The following is a 22,035-nucleotide window of genomic DNA, read 5'->3' on the forward strand; positions in this document are numbered from 1 at the left end:
GCAGGAGGGACTGGTGCACTTCACAAAATTGATGGCATCATGAGGGAGGAAAATGTATGTGGATATATTGAAGCAACATCTCAAGACATCAGTCATGAAGTTAATGCTTGGTTGCAAATGGGACTTCTAAATGGACAATGACCCCAAGCATACTTCCAAAGTTGTGGCAAAATGGCTTAAGGACAACAAAGTCAAGGTATTGGAGTCGCCATCACAAAGCCCCGACCTCAAATCCTATAGAAAATCTGTGGGCAGAACTGAAAAAGCATGTGCGAGCAAGGAGGCCCACAAACCTGACTCAGTTACACCAGCTCTGACAGGAGCATCTGACCCACTGGGAATGTGATGAAAGAAATAAAAGCTGAAATAAATCATTCTCTGCTATTATTCTGACATTTCACATTCTTAAAATAAAGTGGTGATCCTGACTGACCTAAAACAGAGAATTTTTACTAGGATTAAACGTCAGGAATTGTGAAAAACTGAGTTGAAATATATTTGGCTACGGTGTAAGTAAACTTCCGACTTCAACTGTATGTAGGTCACACCACTTCTCTCAAATGCATCGGCTGTTTTAGTAAACAGTGGGCGTGTGGGGGGGCACTGGCACTCTGGACCATGAAAAGGTCTTGAGTAGCCGGCTTGTCGCAGGCAAATCTCTGCTATCGGCAAGTTGTTCAAATCGCAGTAACTGTCTCTTATTCACACGCTGTTGCTAGTGGAGAACAGCAGGCAGGGGCAGCATTAGAGTCGGCTGCTAATTGCTTAGCCACAGAGCCAGTCTTTCGGTTTATAACACCCAGACTGAAATGATCGTGTTTCTTTCTGGCCCTTCCTTTGATCAAAGTCCCTAAAATCAGATGTTGGTCTTCCATTCCCTATCAACCCCTAGAAAATCCAACTTTGAAAACTGTTTCAGATGCAATGTGTTAGCCATCCTGCTCAGTTTACTTTAGCTAGCAGCAAATCGACATAACCACCAAAAGGCGGCAGATGACTTGTGAAGAGATGACGCAAGTCCATAAGCAGTAGTGAGCTCTGCCTAACCCATTACTTTTTACACGCCAATATGCATTATTTAAGAGCAATGAAAATGAATGGGACATATTGACACATGAAAGGCATTGAAGCTCTCTGCCTGCCTTTCCCCGTCCGTTAGCTGGCAGTATAAAGTAAAAACAAGCTTGCGCAAGTCATGTCAATGCCTTGCATGGAGTTTGAAGGGGCGGGACACATGGCTAGGCTGTCTTTCCCCTGGCATCCTTGCGCATTTTGTACCAGATCACCAAACATTTGGGAAGTACTAGAAATCGATTTTATCATGCAGAAAAAACATGAATATGACAAAATGATTGATAGAACGTATGTTTTTTTCATACATTTTCACAGGATAGACACTTTCCGGCAAGGAGTCTGGATGTGAGGAATCACGGAGAGACAAATTGAGAGCCCTGGTATCAGAACAGTCAGACAGTCGACCTCCCTCCTTCCAGACAGGTCTCCAGCACTCCAGCTGTCTGCTCCCCCAGGGGGCCAATCCTCCCTGCATGCCACACAGGGCTCACCAAAGCACTGCTCTACTCAGGAATCAATCACCACCTTCCATCTGTCTATAGCAAAACGTCTAGTGCCATCTGGTAGTTGAGCCCTAAACACTTCCGAGACACAAAGGCTTCCTATACGAGTCCTGTGTAGTATGTACTGTATCCATCTGATTTACATAATGTAGATCTAAATCTGTTGTTGTAGATATACACAATGGTACGTTGTGTTGATGTGTGTACCCATTGTACATTTATTTTGACTTCTAACATTTACAAGAAAAGAGGCTTTGGAATGATAGCTCACACAGCAATTTTTATAAATTGTAAAAGCAATCCTTAATTTTTTAGACTGCACATACGTTTTGAAGACATTACGAATTCCCGATTACTTCATTTAGTGTTTTTTGGAGTCACAAAAAATGTCCAACACAGTATTACAAAGGATAGACTTGTTTCCGACTGTCTTTTTACATTGTACTGTATTTACAATTATTTTTTTACTTTCTGCTTGAGTCTCTTTCTGCATTGTTTTGAGCGAGTCAGTCATAGAGCAGTTGAGCAAAGTTTGTGTGATCAAAACAGAAACACTTTGAAACAGCTTGAAAAGAAACATACTAACACAAAAGTAAAAGGAACAGTGATAAGAGTTAACATGGAATATGCACGACTGGAGACTGATTTGTCTGGATTAGAAACCGTGCGGTTGTAGACGTCAACACCTCCCTAAAAACGTTTTTAAACAACTCAGATACGAATCCACTTAAAACGCCACAGACACATCTTGCAAGTCCCAAGTTCTGACGTCATTAGTGACTGTATGGGTTTATCTTTAGAGCATCAGCGTCATCAGTAGAGGTCCTACGTGAGGTGGAATGCCTATTAATGTAGCTCCTGACTGGTCATCCAGGAGACATTGTCAGCCCACTGTATTGAATAAAGAATATACATACTACATTGACTGAAGTGCATCAAGTATTTAAATAGATGCTTTTTTATAGATCCTCTGATCCATAAAAGGGGAAACAGGTGGGAACCCAAGACACTGTAGATCCTTCATACTGTATCTGAACAGAAATTGATTCAGGTCAATGCCATAAATGGTTAGTTTGCAGAGTATCGTTCAGCAATGTCTAAATACCAGACTGCATAATAACACAAGGATACAGGATAAAATACACTCTGTACAGAGAAAGCATTCTATTCAACATCCGGCATGAGAATCAGTCACATAGCTCCCTGAGTTGTGTGACATAGGAACAGTGAACTACAAGTAAACATCATTTCAAAATGACAAAAAACACAGAGGGTTGAGTTTCATTCCAACATCCCAATGCATCTTTTGTGTTTCTCCCAAAAACTTCCTAATACATGTATCTGATGTACCTCTGGTCTGAATGTTAATTTGAGAGATACACACTTGTTGTAACTTGAACTTTTGATTAAATCAAGCATTTGTTTCAAGATAAAATTACACAACCATGTCTCAAGTAAATATTCTGCCCTCACAACATTCAGTAAACCATTTATACTTATGTCATATTCATGTAATACATAACAGATAGGGGAGTTTCCCCTACTACAGGGATGGGCAACTAGCAACCCTCCTTTTGAATGCCCTTTGATCACATTTCATTTTTGGGGGGGGGGGGGGGGGGGGGATTGGGGAACCCAGTCGGGGTCTCAACTTACTGTTGAGAGTTAAAATAGTAAAATACACATGGTGCAATTTAAGACATTTGGTTGTGCATCAACAGTTTTTATCTTATGTCAGTCAGAGTCAGTAAATTAGCCAATGACAGCTAAATAATTTTTGATTGCTAAGTTAGCTGACTCCTAAACTATATAAACGTATTATGGTCGAATTACCATCAGTGGGCCCCGATGTACTTTGTTAAATCAGTCATATTAAAAACCGCAAACTGTGTAGAATTGCAGCAAACTTGCTTTAGAACTGCAACATTTTCTCTACACCCCATAGCAAAACGTGTAGATCCTCAAAATGAACTCTTAATTATTTAATTTTTTAAATCTCCGCTCTCGGGGGGGGGGGGGGGGGGGGGGCACTAAAATGTTTTGTGTGTATGCGAGCGCAATATTGCCCCTCATGATAAGTTGCCCATCCCTGCCCTTATACAATGTTGAACAGAGCTAGACTAAGCCATACTAGTATGAAAACGAGTGACATGACATTATTTAAGTAAAGAATGGCACATGCACTGTACCTATGCAGTTTCATATTTCGAAAGTAAACAAGCACGCAACACAGGATGATGCAGACATGTATTTGACATATAGAAAAAATGCACAGGTGAAACAAAGACAATGGATTGGATCTCTTGTTTAAAACAAACCAAAAGCATGAGGTAGATGTTTCACTATTATGTATCAAATGTAGGGTTGCAAAGCTACCAGTAATTTACCAAAGTTACCACAATCTTCAGTAATTTGGATAATTCACAGAAAATCTTTCACAATCTATCATAACTTTGGTAATTGATACTAGAACTGTAAAAAAATATATATATATCATAGTATTAATTTATTTGATTTGTGTCCATATTGTCCATGGATTTCTAGTAGATGAAGCATAAGATCTAAGAGAAAATACCCTAATTAATTTAAAAAAGCATCTAATCAACAACATAATTTTTTTCAATTATAAACTGGGCGGTTGAGCCCTGAATGCTGACTGGCTGAAAGCTGTGGTATATCAGACAGTATACCACGGGACTGATAAAATATTTATTTTACTCTTCTAATTACTTTGGTAACCAACTTATAATAGCAATAAGGCTTCGTGGTACAGTATATGGCCAAAATACCATGGCTAAGGGCTGTATCCAGACACTCTGTGCTGCGTTGTGCATAAGAACAGCCCTTAGCTGTGGTATATTGGCCATATACCACATCCCCTCGGGCCTTATTGCATAACTATACCATAGCATTGTTGAAAACTTGTTTCTGATTGGCATTCTAGAGCATGCATCATTTCCCTATAAAGGCACGGTATCTCAAAACTAAAATTAAATGGCTATAGTTCACTCTTACATGTTTTGTTTGAGCTGCTTTTGAAAGCAAAAGTCGAATTGAAAACATTATTGGCATTGCTGAATTCAATTTTCATAATAGCAAGCTAGGACTGATGGTTTGGTTAGCTAAACCAGCAAGTCTGTTTGGTTATCACGGCAACTTGAACACATTTCTACCAACAAATTAACACATTTCTGGCAAATGTGTTAAAATATAGCTATGGTATAAAATGGATAATCAACTCGGGGCTATATGCATTCTCTGGGAAATAATCCAACTCCGTGGAAATTCAGTTTACTCCACTATCGCGTCTTGGAACACACCTTCCACGTTGTTCATTATTTTGCATAGAACGCATAGCCCTTCATGATTATCCCTCAACTCTTCCAACTTACTTTTTCCCCACAACTGACACCAGTTGGAAGTCAATAAATACATAGTAATATAAATAAACATTTGTAAAATATTTTATAAAAATAAAGATATTTAATGCTGAAACCCTCATTAAACACCAATGGTATTCTCTAAATGTATATTTAGGATAATGTTTTACAGCTCTCATTCTATACTTCATCATCTTATTCAATTATTTCATATATTGTACATGTGATAAAGCCACACAGAGGGCCAGAGATTATTACAGACCCCTGTGATAATCGAATATACCCAAAATGGCCACTAAATGTCTTGTGATGGATAGGATAAAATCATTGAAAGATACCAAAAAACGTAGAACGTTTCCAGTAATATACATGCCGTTTGCAGACCTAATCGAGTGGGAAGATGTGTCCCTTCATAACCTCTAAGTAAATTCAGATTCAGGAGTACAGCAATGACAAAGAAAATACAAACCCATCAAAATGGAGAAAAGGTAAACAATGTGAGAAACAGTCACTGGCAATAACACCAGTCTGATTTCATTCATTTTACACTTGGAGAGAAACACACAAACCATGGTTCTGACAGCTATAGTATGCTTGTGGTAGGATTGTACAGTCTAGGTCAGAAGAGTCAGTCATTTTGCTAGTCATATATTTTTTTTTTATTTCCTAGCTGTCAAAATGTGGTTAAATTTTTTTTCCTCTATCCATCGTTTTTGGAATTTGATGCTCCCTGACTGTCTCGCTTTCATTTAGGTGATTATTAGCAAGTTGAACACAGTCAAGAAACTGTATAAAATGTAGATCCATTATCATTTCTAAACATAAAACAGATTTTTACTAAAACCACCGTCAGGCCAGATTGTATGTTTGACACCCCTAGTCTAGGTCAGTGATTTATGGATGGTTGACCTTAGTCAGAAAAGACACACAGAACATCATAGGAACAAAAACAGGTTCCATAACGTATACTGTACACACAACTCAAACAGGGTATATAACTGAAATCCACTTCTAAAATCCATTAATGTTTAAGCTTATTTACATGTTCATAATCAGTAATATATTAACAATATCTAAATAGGCTAAAAACCAACACCATAAAGCATTGCACTTCGAAAGACGGTCCCTTTGCCCTTCATTTAAAATTGTCCCATGCGATATCCAAAATAGTAGGATCACCTTTGTGAAAGCTATAGCCTTCCATTGTAACAGAAAATATTTGGCTATGCAGAAACCATAGCCTACTGAATAGTTTCAAATACCTGGGCCTCATATGCCTCTGACTACAGAATTGTCAATTTTTCATTTGCAGCACAGAAACAAAAGAAGAAACTGAAGGTACTGTATATTGTAACATCCTGAGAATTTCCTTTCACAAGAGAGAAGCACAATCATGCTACCCTGTACTGTAATACAACCAGGTGCCATTTTGCTTCCCCAGGAAAACAATCCAGGATTAAGCACGGTGTGAGCACCAGGGCATTGATTTAAGGAAAGGGGGGTTAGGATAGATGGGAGAGGGGGAGCAGCCTGTCTAGAGTCCCATGGTGGGTGGTTAGCTGGGCCTCAGCTAGGTCTGCCACTTGGGCGAGTGCCTAAAATTGCATCCTATACAGTGCACTACTTTTTATGGACTTGGCTAAAAGTAGTGCAGTGCACTACATAGGGAATAGGGTGCCATTTCAGACACAATCTATGTCTTGAGTCCCATGGTGGGTGCTGGCAAGCTGGGCCTGGGCTAGGTCTGCCGGTTGCCGTACATCAGACAGATGATGTAGACAGAGATGTCATCTCCAGAGCCCAGCCGGTCGTTGGCTATCCTCCAGCCTCGGTCCTTCAGAACCCCCCGCGCCCTCATGACCAGGTCCTGAGCTGCCATCGTGTACCTGGGGCACAATGGAAGAGACAAAGGACAGTATACTGAGACATAAAGCAGACAGCTAGTTGTGTTCATCTCCAGTGTGTGTACAAATAGCAAGAGAATAATGACGACAGCCTACCTTTCAGAAAGTCTTTAAACTCTTCCACTAGCCACCTGAAGCGAACTTACTAATCCCCAAACTAAGAAAGACTTGAAGGGGTAGGACATTTCGGAAACGATTGGAATGTTTTTCCTGTTTTGATGACTGAAATCAACCACCATGCCATCCTCAAGAAAGGAATCTTTCCATTACTAGTCTCACAAGCTCTTCATCAACTTCAGAAAGTACTTATCCAAATGTTTAGAAAAGTGTGTAATTACGACAAGATAACAACGTTCATCCTCTCCAAATAAGAGCGGGGTGAGTGGAAGTTCAGGCTTGTGACAACAATATTTATCTGTCTATCTGACTGGGGGCAGCAGCTGTGCTACAGTAAAATGAGCAGAACATGCCTATGCTGGTCATCAGGGTCACAGTTGGCCAGGAAGCAGGTGACTGCCTCGGTAACCTCCTGGTTGGAGAGAACGTCCCACAGCCCGTCTGTCCCCATCACCAGGACGTCATCCGCCCCGTGTTCGTATTGAGTCAGAGGGTAAACTTTGACCTGTAGATGGGCATAGAGGCAGGTAATGGTTATGTTATTCCAGAGAGAAGATCACAGAGGCACATCATGTCTGTAAATCATTTGTAACATGTCCCCACCACTATCAAATCAAAGTTTATTGGTCGCGTACACAGTTCAGCAGATGTTGCGGGTCCAGCGAAATGCTTATGTTACTAGCTCCTAACAATGCAGTAAAGTGTCACAGTACACAATATTAAAACGTATCCAATTTTTTAAAATCAAAATGTCAGAATAAATTCAATGAACAACCAAATAGCACTGTAACAGTAATCCAAATGCAATCTGTACATATATGCCCATGATGTACTAAGAATAATATGTACAGCAGTAGATAGAGTGGCTTATGAATCCAGTATAGAAATAAATATGCAGTGTGTACAAACAGTGTAACTAAAATGCAATGTACAGTAGTAGAAATATTAGAATGAGCTACAGTTGAAGAAGTCAGAAGTTTACAATACACCATAGCCAAATACATTTAAACTCAGTTTTTCACAATTCCTGACAATTAATCCTACAAAAAAATTCTGTCTTATTTAAAAAAATATTTAACCAGGTAGGCTAGTTGAGAACAAGTTCTCATTTACAACTGTGACCTGGCCAAGATAAAGCAAAGCAGTGCGACACAAATAACAACACAGAGTTACACATGGAATAAACATAGTCAATAACACAATAGAAAAATTAAGTCTATGTACAGTGTGTGCAAATGAGTTAAGATAAGGGAGGTAAGGCAATAAATAGGCCATAGTGGCGAAATAATTACAATTTAGCAATTAAACACTGGAGTTATAGATGTGCAGAAGATGAATGTGCAAGTAGAGATACTGGGGTGCAAAGGAGCAGAAAAAATAAATAACAGTATGGGGAGGAGGTTGTTGGATGGGCTATTTACAGGTGCAGTGATCTGTGAGCTGCTCTGACAGCTGGTGCTTAAAGTTAGTGAGGGAGATATGAGTATCCAGCTTCAGTGATTTCTGTTCCAGTCATTCGTTCCAGTCATTGGCAGCAAAGAACTGGAAGGAATGGCAGCCAAAGGAGGAATTGGCTTTAGGGGTGACCAGTGAAATATACCTGCTGGAGCGCCTGCTATGGGTGGGTGCTACTATGGTGACCAGTGAGCTGAGATAAGGTGGGGCTTTAACTAGCAAAGAACGGTCTGACTTAGGTCAGTTAGGATCACCACTTTATTTTAAGCATGTGAAATGTCAGAATAATAGTAGAGAGAATGATTTATTTCAGCTTTTATTTCTTTCATCACATTCCCAGTGGGTCAGACGTTTTCATACACTCAATTAGTTTTTGGGAGCATTGCCTTTAAATTGCTTAACTTGGGTCAAACATGTCAGGTAGCCTTCCACAAGCTTCCCACAATAAGTTGGGTGAATTTTGTCCCATTCCTCCTGACAGAGCTGGTAACTGAGTCAGGTTTACAGGCCTGCTTGCTCGCACATGCGTTTTCAGTTCTGCCTACAAATTATCTATAGGATTGAGGTCAGGGCTTTGTGATGGCCACTCCAATACCTTGACTTTGTTGTCCTAAAGCCATTTTCCCACAACTTTGGAAGTATGCTTGGGGTCATTGTCCATTTGGAAGACCCATTTGCAACTGATGTCTTCAGATGTTGCTTCAATATATCCACATCATTTTCCTGCCTCATGATGCCATATATTTTGTGAAGTGCACCAGTCCCTCCTGCAGCAAAGCACTCCCCGCAACATGATGCTGCCACCCCCGTGCTCCACGGTTGGGATGGTGTTCTTCAGCTTGCAAGCGTCCCCCTTTCTCCTCCAAACATAACGATGGTCATTATGGCCAAACAGTTCTATTTTTGTTTCATCAGACCAGAGAACATTTCTCCAAAAAGTATGATATTTGTCTCCATGTGCAGTTGCAAACCGTAGTCTGGCTTTTTTTATGACGGTATTGGAGCAGGGGCTTCTTCCTTGCTAAGCGGCCTTTCAGGTTATGTCGATACAGGACTAGTTTTACTGTGCATATAGATACTTTTGTACCTGTTTCCTCCAGCATCTTCACAAGGTCCTTTGCTGTTGTTCTGGGATTGATTTGCACTTTTCGGACCAAAGTACGTTCATCTCTAGGAGACAGAACGCGTCTCCTTCCACAGCGGTATGACGGCTGCGTGGTTCCATTGTATTTATGTTTGTGTACTATTGTTTGTACAGATGAACGTGGTATCTTCAGCCATTTGGAAATTGCTCCCAAGGATGATCCAGACTTGTCGAGGTCTACAATTTTTTTCTGAGGTCTAGGCTTATTTCTTTTGATTTTCCCATGATGTCAAGCAAAGAGGCACTGAGTTTGAAGGTAGGCCTTGAAATACATCCACAGGTACACCTCCAATTGATTCAAATGATGTCAATTAGCCCATCAGCAGCTTCTAAAGCCATGACATAATTTCTGGAATTTTCCAAGCTGTTTAAAGGCACAGTCAACTTAGTGTATGTAAACTTCCAACCCACTAGAATTGTGATACAGTGAATTATAAGTTAAATAATCTGCCTGTAAACAATTGTTGAAAAATGACTTGTGTCATGCACACAGTAGATGTTCTAACTGACTTGCCAAAACTATAGTTTGTTAAACTTCTTATGGCTGCAATCCCGTTAACGGGATGATATGACAACAGCCAGTGAAAGTGCAGGGCGCCAAATTCAAACAGAAATCTCATAATTAAAATTCCTCAAACATACATGTATCTTATACCATTTTAAAAGGTAATCTTGCTGTTAATCCCACCAACGTGTCTGATTTCAAATAGGCTTTACAGCGAAAGCACCACAAACGATTATGTTAGGTCACCGCAAAATCACAGACAAACACAGTCATTTTTCCTTCCAAAGACAGGAGTCACAAAAAGCAGAAAGAGATAAAATTAATCACTAACTTTGCATGATCTTCATCAGATGACACTCATATGTTTTGTTTGATAAAGCTCATATTTATATCCAAAAACCTCAGTTTACATTGGCGCCATGTTCAGAAATGCCTAAAATATCCAGAGAAATTGCAGAGAGCCACGTCATATAACATAAATACTCATCATTAACCTTGATGAAAGATACACATTTGAACTGATTCAAGGGGCTGACCCAAAACAACGCCGCCGGAGAAGAGGCAGACGGAGCGGTCATCTGGCCAGACTTCGGAGGCGCGCACACTACCCACCGCTTCCAAGTATATTACTCGCTAATGTCCAGTCTCCAGATAACAAGGTCGACGAAATTAAGGCAAGGGTTGCTTTCCAAAGAGACATCAGGAATTGTAGCATACTCTGTTTCATGGAAACATGGCTCTCTCGGGATATGCTGTTGGAGTCGGTACAGCCACCTGGATTCTTTGTGCATCGCACCGACAGGAATAAACAGTAGGGTAGGGGTGTATGTTTCATGATTAATGTCTCATGGTGTAACTGTAACAACATACAGGAACTCAAGTCCTTTTGTTCATCTGACCAAGAATTCCTCACAATCAAATGCCGACCATATCACAACCGTGTTTATCCCCCCTCAAGCCGATACCGCAATACATACAACACCCTCCCCCGCCCTCCTTTCGGAAAATCTGACCACGACTCCATTTTGCGCCTCCCTTCCTATAGACAGAAACTCAAACAGGATGTACCTGTGCTAAATACTATTCAACGCAGGTCTGACAAATCAGAATCCACACTTAAAGATGGTTTTAGAAATTAATATTGACATATATGCTGATTCGGTGAGTGAGTTTATAAGGAAGTGTATTGGATTATTAAAATGTACCCTAACCAGAAACCGTGGATAGATGGCAGCATTAGTGCAAAACTGAAAACGCGAACCACCACATTTAACCATGGAAAGGTGACTGGGAATATGGCCGAATACAAACAGTGTAGTTATTCCCTCCGCAAGGCAATCAAACAAGCAAAATGTCAGTATAGAGACAAAGTGGAGTTCCAATTCAACGGCTCACAAAGAGAAACATGCAGCAGTGTCTACAGACAATCACGGACTACAAAAGGAAAACCAACCACGTCACGGAACCTACGTCTTGCTTCCAGACAAACTAAACACCTTCTTTGCGCGCTTTGAGGATAATACAGTGCCACCAACGCGGCCCGCTGCCAAGGACTGGGGGCTCTCCTTCTCCATGGCAGACGTGAGTAAGACATTTAAAAGTGTTAACCATTTAAAAGTGTTAACCCTGGCAAGACTGCCGGTCCAGACGGCATCCTTAGCCGCGTCCTCAAAGCATGCGCAGGACCAGCTGGCTGGTGTGTTTACAGACCTATTAAATCGCTCCCTATCCCAGTCTGCTGTCCTCACATGCTTCAAGTTGGCCACCATTGTTCCTGTACCCAAGAAGGGAAAGGTAACTGAACGAAATGACTATCACCCCGTAGCACTCACTTCTGTCATCATGAAGTGCTTTGAGAGACTAGTCTAGGATCATATCATCTATACCTAACCGGACACCCTAGACCCACTTCAATTTGCTTACCGCCCCAGTACTGTAGATCCACAGATGATGCAGTCACAATCACACTGCCCTATCCCACCTGGACAAGAAGAATACCTATGTAAAAATGTTGTTCATTGACTAAAGCTCAGCATTCAACACCATAGTACACACCAAGCTCATCATTAAGCTTGAGGCCCTGGGTCTCAACCCCGCCCGGTGCAATTGGATGACGGACTTCCTGACGGGCTGCCCTCAGGTGGTGAAGGTAGGAAACAACACCTCCAATTCACTGATCCTCAACACTGGGACCCCCCACAAGGGTGCGTGCTCAGCCCCCTCCTGTACTCCTTGTTCACCCATGACTGCCTGGCCATGCACGCCTCCAACTCAATCATCAAGTTTGCAGACGACACAACAGTAGTGGGCTTGATTACCAACAACGACGAGACAGCCTACAGGGAGGTGAGGGCACTCCGAGTGTGGTGTCAGGAAAACAACCTCTCACTCAACGTCAACTAAACAAAGGAGATGATTGTGGACTTCAGGAAACAGTAGAAGGCGCACCACATCGACAGGACAGCAGTGGAGAAGGTGGAAAGTTAAGTTCCTCGGCGTACACGTCACGGACAAACTGAAATGGTCCACACAGACAGTGTGGTGAAGAAGGCGCAACAGCGCCTCTTCAACCTCAGGAAGCTGAAGAAATTGTGCTTGTCACCTAAAACCCTCACAAACCTTTAGACGCACAATTGAGAGCATCCTGTCGGGCTGTATCACCGCCTGGTACAGCAACTGCACCGCCCACAACCGCAAGGCTCTCCAGAGGGTGGTGCAATCTGCACCACCGGAGACACACTACCTGCCCTACAGGACACCTACAGCACAACATGCCACAGGAAGGCCAAAAGGATCATCAAGGACAACATCACCTGAGCCACTGCCTGTTCACCCCGCTACCATCCAGAAGTCGAGGTCAGTACAGTTCAGCATCAAAGCTGGGACCGAAAGACTGAAAAACAGCTTCTATCTCAAGGCTATCAGACTGTTAAACAGCCATCACTAACACAGAGAGGCTGCAGCCTACATACAGACTTGAAATCATTGGCCAATTTAATATATGGATTCACTAGTCACTTTAATGTTTACATATCTTGCATCACTCATCTCATATGTATATACTGTATTTTATACCATCAATTGCATCTTGCCTATGCCGCTCTGTCATTGCTTATCCATATATTTATATGGATATATTCTTATTCCATTCCTTTACTTAGATTTGTGTGTATTAGGTAGTTGTTGTGGAATTGTTAGATATTGCTGCAGTGTTGGAAGTAGAAGCATTTTGCAGCACTTTCAATAAGATCTGCTAAACATATGTATGTGACCAATAAAATGTGATTTGATCTGGTATAATAAAAAGGCATCCTGCTGCATGTCACACTCCGAGAGCACCAAGTAATGTCTTGGGCTTTGGTCTCCGGACAAAGTGCCATGGTTTTGATGTATTGTTGTTTCCATGTGCTGGTAGATGGGATACTGTAATGGCAATGACCAGGGGCATTTTGCAATGTTGTTACTCCATAAGAGGCGCGTCCTTCACCTCACAAATAGAGTACTAGTCAGTCAATGAACAAACACTGCATGATGACAGTGTTGTAAAAGTGGTTCTGAAAGAATCAAAGACTTATCGCTAATATATCATCGGTCATCCGTGACATGTTGTTGACCTTATGATCACAAGTCAAAAAGCTATCGTCAGAACAATAATGCCTCTGTCTGGCTGGAATAACAACCAGTCGGAAAAACAATAAAGAATCTATTTCACAATATACAAGAGAGACTCCGACATTGAGATGCCTTACTGTAAAACAATGATGACACTCCCACTAACCGCATCTTACTTTTGACCTACAAGCACCACTGTTTGAAAATATGATCAACAGGAAATGCCTTGAACTTGGGTTCACCGAGTCTGAAACTGCAGAAACCACTGATGACCGGATTCCATAGCAATTTACGACCTCCATCTTATATACAGTGCATTCGGAATATTCAGAGCCCTTTACTTTTTCCACATATTGTTATGTTACAGCCTTATTCTAAAATGGATTAAATCGTTTCCCCCCCATCATCAATCTACACCAATAACCCATATTGACAAAGCAAAAACAGGTTTAGAAATTTTAGCAAATATATAAAAAAAATAGATATAAATAAACAGAAATATCACATTTATGTAAGTATTCAGAACCTTTACTCAGTACTTTGTTGAAGCACCTTTGGCAGCGATTACAGCCTTGAGTCTTCTTGGGTATGATGCTACAAGCTTGGCACACTTGTATGTGTGGAGTTTCTCTCATTATTCTTTGCAGACCCTCTCAAGCTCTGTCAGATTAGATAGGGAGCGTGGCTGCACAGCTATTTTCAGGTCTCCCCAGAGATGTTCTATCAGGTTTCAAGTCCGGGCTCTGGCTAGGCCACTCAGAGACTTCCCCCGAAACCACTCCTGCGTTGTCTTGGCTGTGTGCTTAGGGGTCGTTGTCCTATTGGAAGGTGAACCTTCGCCCCAGTCTGAGGTCCTGAGCGCTCTGGAGCAGGTTTTCATTAAGGATCTCTCTATACTTTGCTCGGTTCATCTTTCCCCTCCATGCTGACAAGTCTCCCAGTCCCTGCCGCTTAAAAACATCCCCACAGCATGATGCTGCCACCACCATGCTTCACCGTAGTGATGGTGCCAGGTTTCCTCCAGACGTGACGCTAGGCATTCAGGCCAAAGAGTTAAATCTTGGTTTCATCAGACCAGATAATCTTCATGGTCAGAGTCTTTAGGTGCATTTTGGCAAATTCCAAGTGGGCTGTCATGTGCCTTTTACTGAGGAGTGGCTTCCATCTGGCCACTCTACCATACAGGCCTGGTTGGTGGAGTGCTACAGAGATGGTTGTCCTTGTGGACACCCATCACCACAGAGGAACTCTGGAGCTCTGTCAGAGTGACCATCAGGTTCTTGGTCACTTCACTAACCAAGACCCTTCTCCCACGATTGCCAAACTGAGCAAAGGCGGCCAGCTCTAGGAAGAATTTTGGTGGTTCCAAAAAATGATGGAGGCCACTGTGTTCTTGTGGACTTTCAATGCTGCAGAAATGTTTTCCCCAGAACTGTGTCTCAACACAATCCTGTCTTGGAGCTCTACGGACAATTCCTTCGACCTCATGGCTTGGTTTTTGCTCTGACATTCACTGTCAACTGTGGGACCTTATATAGACAGGTGTGTGCCTTTCCACATCACATCCAAACAATTTAATGTACCACAGGTGCACTCCAATCAAGTTGTATAAACATCTCAAGGATGATCAATGGAAACAAGATGCACCTGAGCTCAATTGAGTCTCATAGCAAAGGGTCTGAATACTTAAATAAGGTATTTCTGTTTGATAAATTTGCTAGAACTTCTAAAAACCTGTTTTCACTTTATCATTATGGGGTATTGTGTGTTTTTTAGAATAAGGGTGTAACCTAACATAATAATGTGGAAAAGGGAAAGGGTCTGAATACTTTCCGAATGCACTGTACATACTGTCTGCACATGTATTTACAGTCGCTTTAAAGTTTAGAGCAACAGCAAGGGAAGATAAGACAGCAAGGATAGAGGTTCAAAACAAGAACTCTTCAATAAAAGCACACTGTCTGAACCATGACTGAACTCAGAGGGCTTTGAAATAAAAGATCAAGAGAGTATTGACAGCTTGTGACTATCAGGAGTCAGAAGGTAATTGTTCAGTAGAGAGTTGGTTGGGAGCTGAAAACTCCTTTTAGGACGATGAGTTGAAATATTTGTATGTCATACGTCAATGTTGGTATGTCACTAACTGCAATGCAGACAAGATAATGGTTGGATGGAATGATGGGCCCTGATCAAAAGTAGTGCACTATATAGGGCAGGGTTTCCCAACTGGCCAGTTGGTGGTTTTATTTGGCCCCCAAAAATGTGTGGAATTTTAATTGTTGCACATAAGAAACTGTAAAAAAAAGAAAAAAGAAATCAGCTCAAAGTTATTTTAATTTAAGAAATCTGTTCCCAAGTTCTCCCATGCATAAGAGAGACACACGATGTGACCGTATTCAAATGTAAGCAAGTTTTGAAATGATTATGTTTTAGTCAAACTGTTTGGGCTTTTTGTGGTCAATTTGCAGTCTACAAATGATTTGTAGTTATGTTCCGGCCCCCCGACCAGCTGGCTGAATCTCGTTTATGATCCCTGATATAGAATGGGGAATAGGGTGCCCTTTGGAACACAGCAGCAGTTTCCTGTCATTTGATCGTGGTGACCTTGGTCAATAAGGTCTGATGCACTGTTATGGCACTATTATACTCTCCAGGTTATTGATAGACAGGAAATAGAGAATAAGTAGTACCGTACTCTACCTCTGGGCAGCAGGACAAAAAGGGCTTGATGTAGATGTTGGAGTCATGCACTTTGAGCTCGTGGTCTCCCAGGCCCCTGGTGACCCCGATGGTAGCCAACACACGTGCCTGTGGATGGATGAGACCATCAAAGAGAGGAACTATAAACATCACCTCCCTCTGACTCTATGATCCTCACTCCCCGACTCTGTTTTGGCAACAAGTATTATTTCAAACCAATGTTTGGGTTAATTTGATCCATTGAAGTCCTTTGATGTGTGTGGACCTCAGGGTCAGAGTCAATTGTACCGGTTTTTCAATTCGGTCTGTCAACTTCACGGGAGGGAATTTAAATTCCAACCATGAATTGAAAGAATCCTCTTTGAAAAAAAATCTCCCTATTAAATACATGGAATGAATTTCAATTCACTGCTAGAATCAACCGAGTTGAAATTCTATTTAACCTGGCCCAGATGAACACTACTCTCCTCTGTCATTTAGGGAAAAACTTAAACTGGACCAATGATTGCCTCATGACTTTAATAATGATGACCCCCCCAATGATATCTCCCTGGAGACTGCTCTATGCTACAAGATACAGGACTACACATCTTCTCTACATAAACACACACACCCTAGAGGTTAGAGAGGCGAGTCAGCAACCGGAAGGTTGCCAGTTCAAATCCCGGGAAGTGAGCTGACAACCAGAGGGTTGCTGGTATCTAATCCTAGATGCCATTGCCTGCTGTTGTGCCCTTGAGCAAGGTACTTAACCCCCCACAACAACAGCTCCCTGGGCACTCTCCAAAAAACTGTATGTGTGTGTTTAGGAGGGGTTAAAAATGGAAGTAAAATTACAGTTGGACCTTGTGTGCAATTGACCAATAAAGTAATTTTAATCTTCACACACAAACACCATTTAAAAAAATAAAGGCAAATAAACACAAGCACCGCTGCATAATCCAAGTTGCCACCTCGAATGCAATGGAAGCGATTGTTCATTGTATAATGAAGCAAAGCACAACATCACGACATGTTCCGGTTGTGTGAATCCTTAAATGATCTCTCTCCTCTCTACCTAGTCTGAGACACCGACGTTGTCTACGGTCTCCCTCATTTGTAAACTGTGTGAAATTCCTTTTGATTCCTACTGTCTGCACATATCGCCTCTGCCTCTGAAAAGGGCTAGCTGCTTGGAGCTGGGGAGCAGTGCTAATTGTATAAGGAGCCATGTGAGGAGAAGAGAGAGAGGAAGGAGGTGGCGAGAGAGGAGAACGAAAGAGAGGAGGAAAGACAGAGGGGGCAAAAGAGTATAAAGGGGGAGAGAGGAGACAGGGGAGCGAGGAGGCAGTCGTACAGTCAGTTGGGCTGAACTGGGATCAGTATGGAGTGCAGATGCCGCAACAAGAGTGAGATGAGAGAGAGGAGAAAAAGCGGAAGAGTCTAAGGGGTAGAGACAGAGATAAAGCTCCTCGGGTGGAGGAGAAACATCCTGGGATTAATTGTTGAGCGTAGGTACTGCCCCGACAGGCTGTGCCGGTCTTTGAAGTGCGGTGGTGTTTCTCCAGCACAACCCAATCCTCTCCCCTCCTATCACTCTATATCACTCTCCCCCTCACTTCAAAGGAAGGACTCAGCTTGGCCGGCACTTGATGTCGTGGGCACAGCCGACTGTGATAGGAGGCTTACTGTGGTGTGGTAACAGACTGCACTTGGGTGACATCTGCCTGGTCCTCATCTAACGACACAGCTGACTACTGCCTGCATGCCAGATGAGTGGCAGAGGCCCTAATATGCTGGGTAGCATACGCTGATAACCAAACTTTGGCTTTGCATCTCAGGAACCACAATAACAGGATATAGGCTAGCAATCTTATTGGGTGTTCAGTGTTACTGTTATAAAGATGGTCTGAAATGCCACCACAGTGAGCCTTCTTGCAGACAAAGACTGCTCCTTCCTCCACAGAGTGACAGTGGGCTGACTAATGGTGCCTTGGTGGAGCTGTGATTACAGCTCCTCAAAACAAGGCCGTGGGAGTAACCCCATTAACAGGCTGGTGGGGCTGCTGAATCACGGGCTAAAGGGTGAGAGCAGTCTTACCTTCTTCCCTTCGCCATAGATTAGGGGAAACTTCAGGTCGTCGTCCTCAATGGTTTTATATGCCCTGCACACAGGAGAGGAGAGAAGACTAATGTTTTTTTTGTTTTAATGGCAGCCAGGCAGGCAGCGGTTCGTATGCAGTGTGCTATGGAGATGCACCGCCTCATAGCCTCCCTCAGGGCCTGCAGCCTAGACGAGTGAGGAGACAGAGATAAGAAGAAAGGATCAGAGAAAAAAACACATGCAAACAATACAGAAAAGGAGCGATGGATAGATTACTTAGCATATTTTTCTAGTTGATCTTGTGAAAATATCCCCTTGTGACAAAATGGTAATTGCCAATGAATGTATGAGATGAGGTGATTTGAATCTGGGTATCTATATGTTAAAAAGTCCATACTTTCTCCAATGTACTCTTGAGTCGTGAACACGACACATACTTCCCATAATTTTTCAATGTAAACCTTCCACCTTCCTTGCTTAGCAGCAGTTATGACCATATCGAAAATAACCACCCGCTTGCCACAAATCACACACCGTTATACTGACTAAAATTATTCTGGGTTTCCTACTCTAATTCACATCTGCGTGTTAATGTGAATAACACCGGCTTGGTAATGGAAGCAGTCTCTCCATATCTTGTCAGATGCATTTCAGCTGTGCTGGTGTAGAGAGAAGAGCGTTAGACAAGACTGGAATGGTTTTCGGATTACAGGTTCCACTCGGGGAGGGGAGACCATATGTTTCCACCCTGGGCCAGCAGGTCTCACACTCAGCACTTTCTGCAGAGTGCAGAGCTAGAGCTGAGGCCAGGTTATCCAATCATCCATTTGGCATTACATGAACTCTGCATGTAAGGCTGTGCACAGAAAGACTGTTATGCGCTTTAGCCCTTTAATCTATGGTCCTTTATGACTCTGCTGAACTAAAACTAGAATAGAGAATAACTATTATAGTATCATACTGTAGTTCTTTTCATTCAACATTTTACCTGAATAAAATACCTAATAATAAAGAAAAACTGTGTAATTTTGAATTCTGTACAGTTGGCGATGGAAATAAGTGGGGAAATTATTGTTGTCCATCAATAAAGAGAAACTACATGGTATTGACAATTTAGATGGAAAACTACGGAGGATGGTAGTGGACTATATTGCCACTCCTGTTTGTCATATCTTTAATCTGAGCCTCGAGAAAAGTGATTGTCCTCAGACCTGGAGGGAAGCGAAAGTTATTCTGTTACCCAAGAAAGGTAAAGTGCTCTTTACTGGTTCTAACAGCCGACCAATCAGTTTGCTGCCGGGTCTTAGCAAACGAAACAAAAAAATGTTGGGACCAGATAAAAGGCTATTTCTCTGTGAACAAATTAAACAACAGACTTTCAAGCATGCTTATAGAGAAGGGCACTCAACATGTACTGCACTGACACACATGACTGATGATTGGCTGAAACAAATTGATAAGAATATTGCGGGAGCTGTATTGTTAGACTTTAGTGCAGCATTTGATGTTATTGACCTTCATTTGTTATTGGTAAAATGTACACTACCGTGCAAAAGTTTGGGGCCACTTACAAATGTCCTTGTTTTTGAAAGAAAAGCACATTTTTTGTCCATTAAAATAACATCAAATTGATCAGAAATACAGAGTAGACATTGTTAATGTTGCAAATGATTATTTGAGCTGGAAACAGATTATTTTTAATGGAATATCTATTAGATGTACAGAGGCCCATTATCAGTTACCGTCACTCCGGTGTTCCAATGGCACGTTGTGTTAGCTAATCCAAGTTTATCATTCTAAAAGGCTAACTGATTAGAAAACCATTTTGAAATTACGTTATCACAGTTGAAAACTGTTGTCCTGATTAAAGAAGCAATAAAACTGTACTTCCTTAGACTAGTTAAGTATCTGGACAATTAGCATTTGTGGGTTCGATTACAGGCTCAAAATGGCCAGAAACAAAGATCTTTATTCTGAAACTCATCAGTCTATTCTTGTTCTGAGAAATGAAGGCTATTCCATGTGAGAAATTGTCAAGAAACTGAAGATCTCGTACAACGCTGTGTACTACTCCCTTCACAGAACAGCGCAAACTGTCTCTAACCAGAATAGAAAGAGGAGTGAGAGACCCTGGTGCACAACTGAGCAAGAGGACAAGTACATTAGAGTGTCTAGTTTGAGAAACAGACACCTCACAAGTCCTCAACTGGCAGCTTCATTAAATAGTACACGCAAAACATCAGTCTCAACGTCAACAGTGAAGAGGTGACTCCGGGATGCTGGCCTTCTAGGCAAAGTTTCAAAGAAAAAGCCATATCTCAGAGTGGCCAAGAAAATGAAAAGATAAAGATGGGCAAAATAACACAGACACTGGACAGAGGAAGATTGGAAAAAAGTGTTATGGACAGACGAATCTAAGATTGAGGTGTTCGGATCACAAAGAAAAACATTTGTGAGATGCAGAACAAATGAAAGATGCTGGAGCCATCTGTCAAGCATGGTGGAGACATTGTTATGGTCTGGGGGTGCTTGGGTGGTGGTGAAGTGGGAGATTTGTACAGGGTAAAATGGATCTTGAAGAAGGAAGGCTATCACTCTATTTTTCAATGCCATGCCATACCCTGTGGACGGCGCTTAATTGGAGCCAATTTCCTCCTACAACAGGACAATGACCCAAAGAACAGCTCCCAACTATGCAAGAACTATTTAGGGAAGAAGCAGTCAGCTGGTATTCTGTCTATAATGGAGTGGCCAGCAGTCACCGGATTGCAACCCTATTGAGCTGTTTTGGGAGCAGCTTGACCGTATGGTACGTAAAACGTGCCCATCAAGCCAATCCAACTTGTGGGAGGTGCGTCAGAAAGCATGGGGTGAAATGTCTTCAGATTACCTCAACAAATTGACAACTAGATTGCCAAAGGTCTGCAAGGCTGTAATTGCTGCAAATGGAGGATTCTTTGACGAAAGCAAAGTTTGAAGGACACAATTATTATTTCAATGAATAAATCATTATTTATCTTGACTCTATTTCCTATTCATTTTGCAACTCATTTCATGTATGTTTTCATGGAAAACAAGAACATTTCTAAGTGACCCCAAACTCTTGAACGGTAGTGTGTTAAGGCTTTACATCCTCTCCCAACACCATGGGTTGAGAGCTATCTATCCAAAAGAACAGAGGGTTTTCTTTAATGGAAGCTTCTCTAATGTAAAGTGTACCAATCCTATCTATAGGCTAACCACGCTACCCTAAGGGGCCCCCGTGTTGAGGGTCAGCGTGGCGGATGTCTTGTTGCCTACCCTCACCACCTGGGAGCGTCCCGTCAGGACATCCAGGATCCAGTTGCAGAGGGAGGTGTTCAGTCCCAGGTTCCTTTGCTTAGTGATGAGCTTGGAGAACACTATGCTGTAGTTAATGAACAAACATTCTCACATAGGTGTTCCCTTTGTCCAGGTGGGAAAGGGCAGTGTGGTGTGCAATAAACATTGCGTCATCTGTAGATCTGTTGGGGCGATATGCGAATTGGAGTGGGTCCGGGATGATGGTGTTGATGTGAG

General features: G+C 42.0%; 1 protein-coding gene across 2 annotated transcripts in view; it reads right to left on the bottom strand.

Moving 5' to 3' along the window:
* Positions 1 to 1,830: 1,830 nt before the first annotated feature.
* Positions 1,831 to 22,035, bottom strand: part of LOC129862682 (protein phosphatase 1H-like) — a 62,911-nt gene continuing 42,706 nt past the window's right edge. Inside the window, exons 7-10 of one of the 2 annotated variants that reach the window (XM_055934570.1) lie at positions 18,475 to 18,538; positions 16,395 to 16,502; positions 7,332 to 7,483; positions 1,831 to 6,843 (exon numbers count right to left, since the gene is read on the bottom strand). In XM_055934570.1, the coding sequence (XP_055790545.1) occupies positions 6,696 to 6,843; positions 7,332 to 7,483; positions 16,395 to 16,502; positions 18,475 to 18,538 (472 nt within the window). In that variant the 3' untranslated portion in view covers positions 1,831 to 6,695. The remainder of the gene's footprint in view (positions 6,844 to 7,331; positions 7,484 to 16,394; positions 16,503 to 18,474; positions 18,539 to 22,035) is intronic. The other variant, XM_055934571.1, reaches the window with a different exon arrangement.

This window comes from Salvelinus fontinalis, chromosome 9, assembly GCF_029448725.1.
Source record: "Salvelinus fontinalis isolate EN_2023a chromosome 9, ASM2944872v1, whole genome shotgun sequence".
Classification (NCBI taxonomy): Eukaryota; Metazoa; Chordata; class Actinopteri; order Salmoniformes; family Salmonidae; genus Salvelinus; species Salvelinus fontinalis.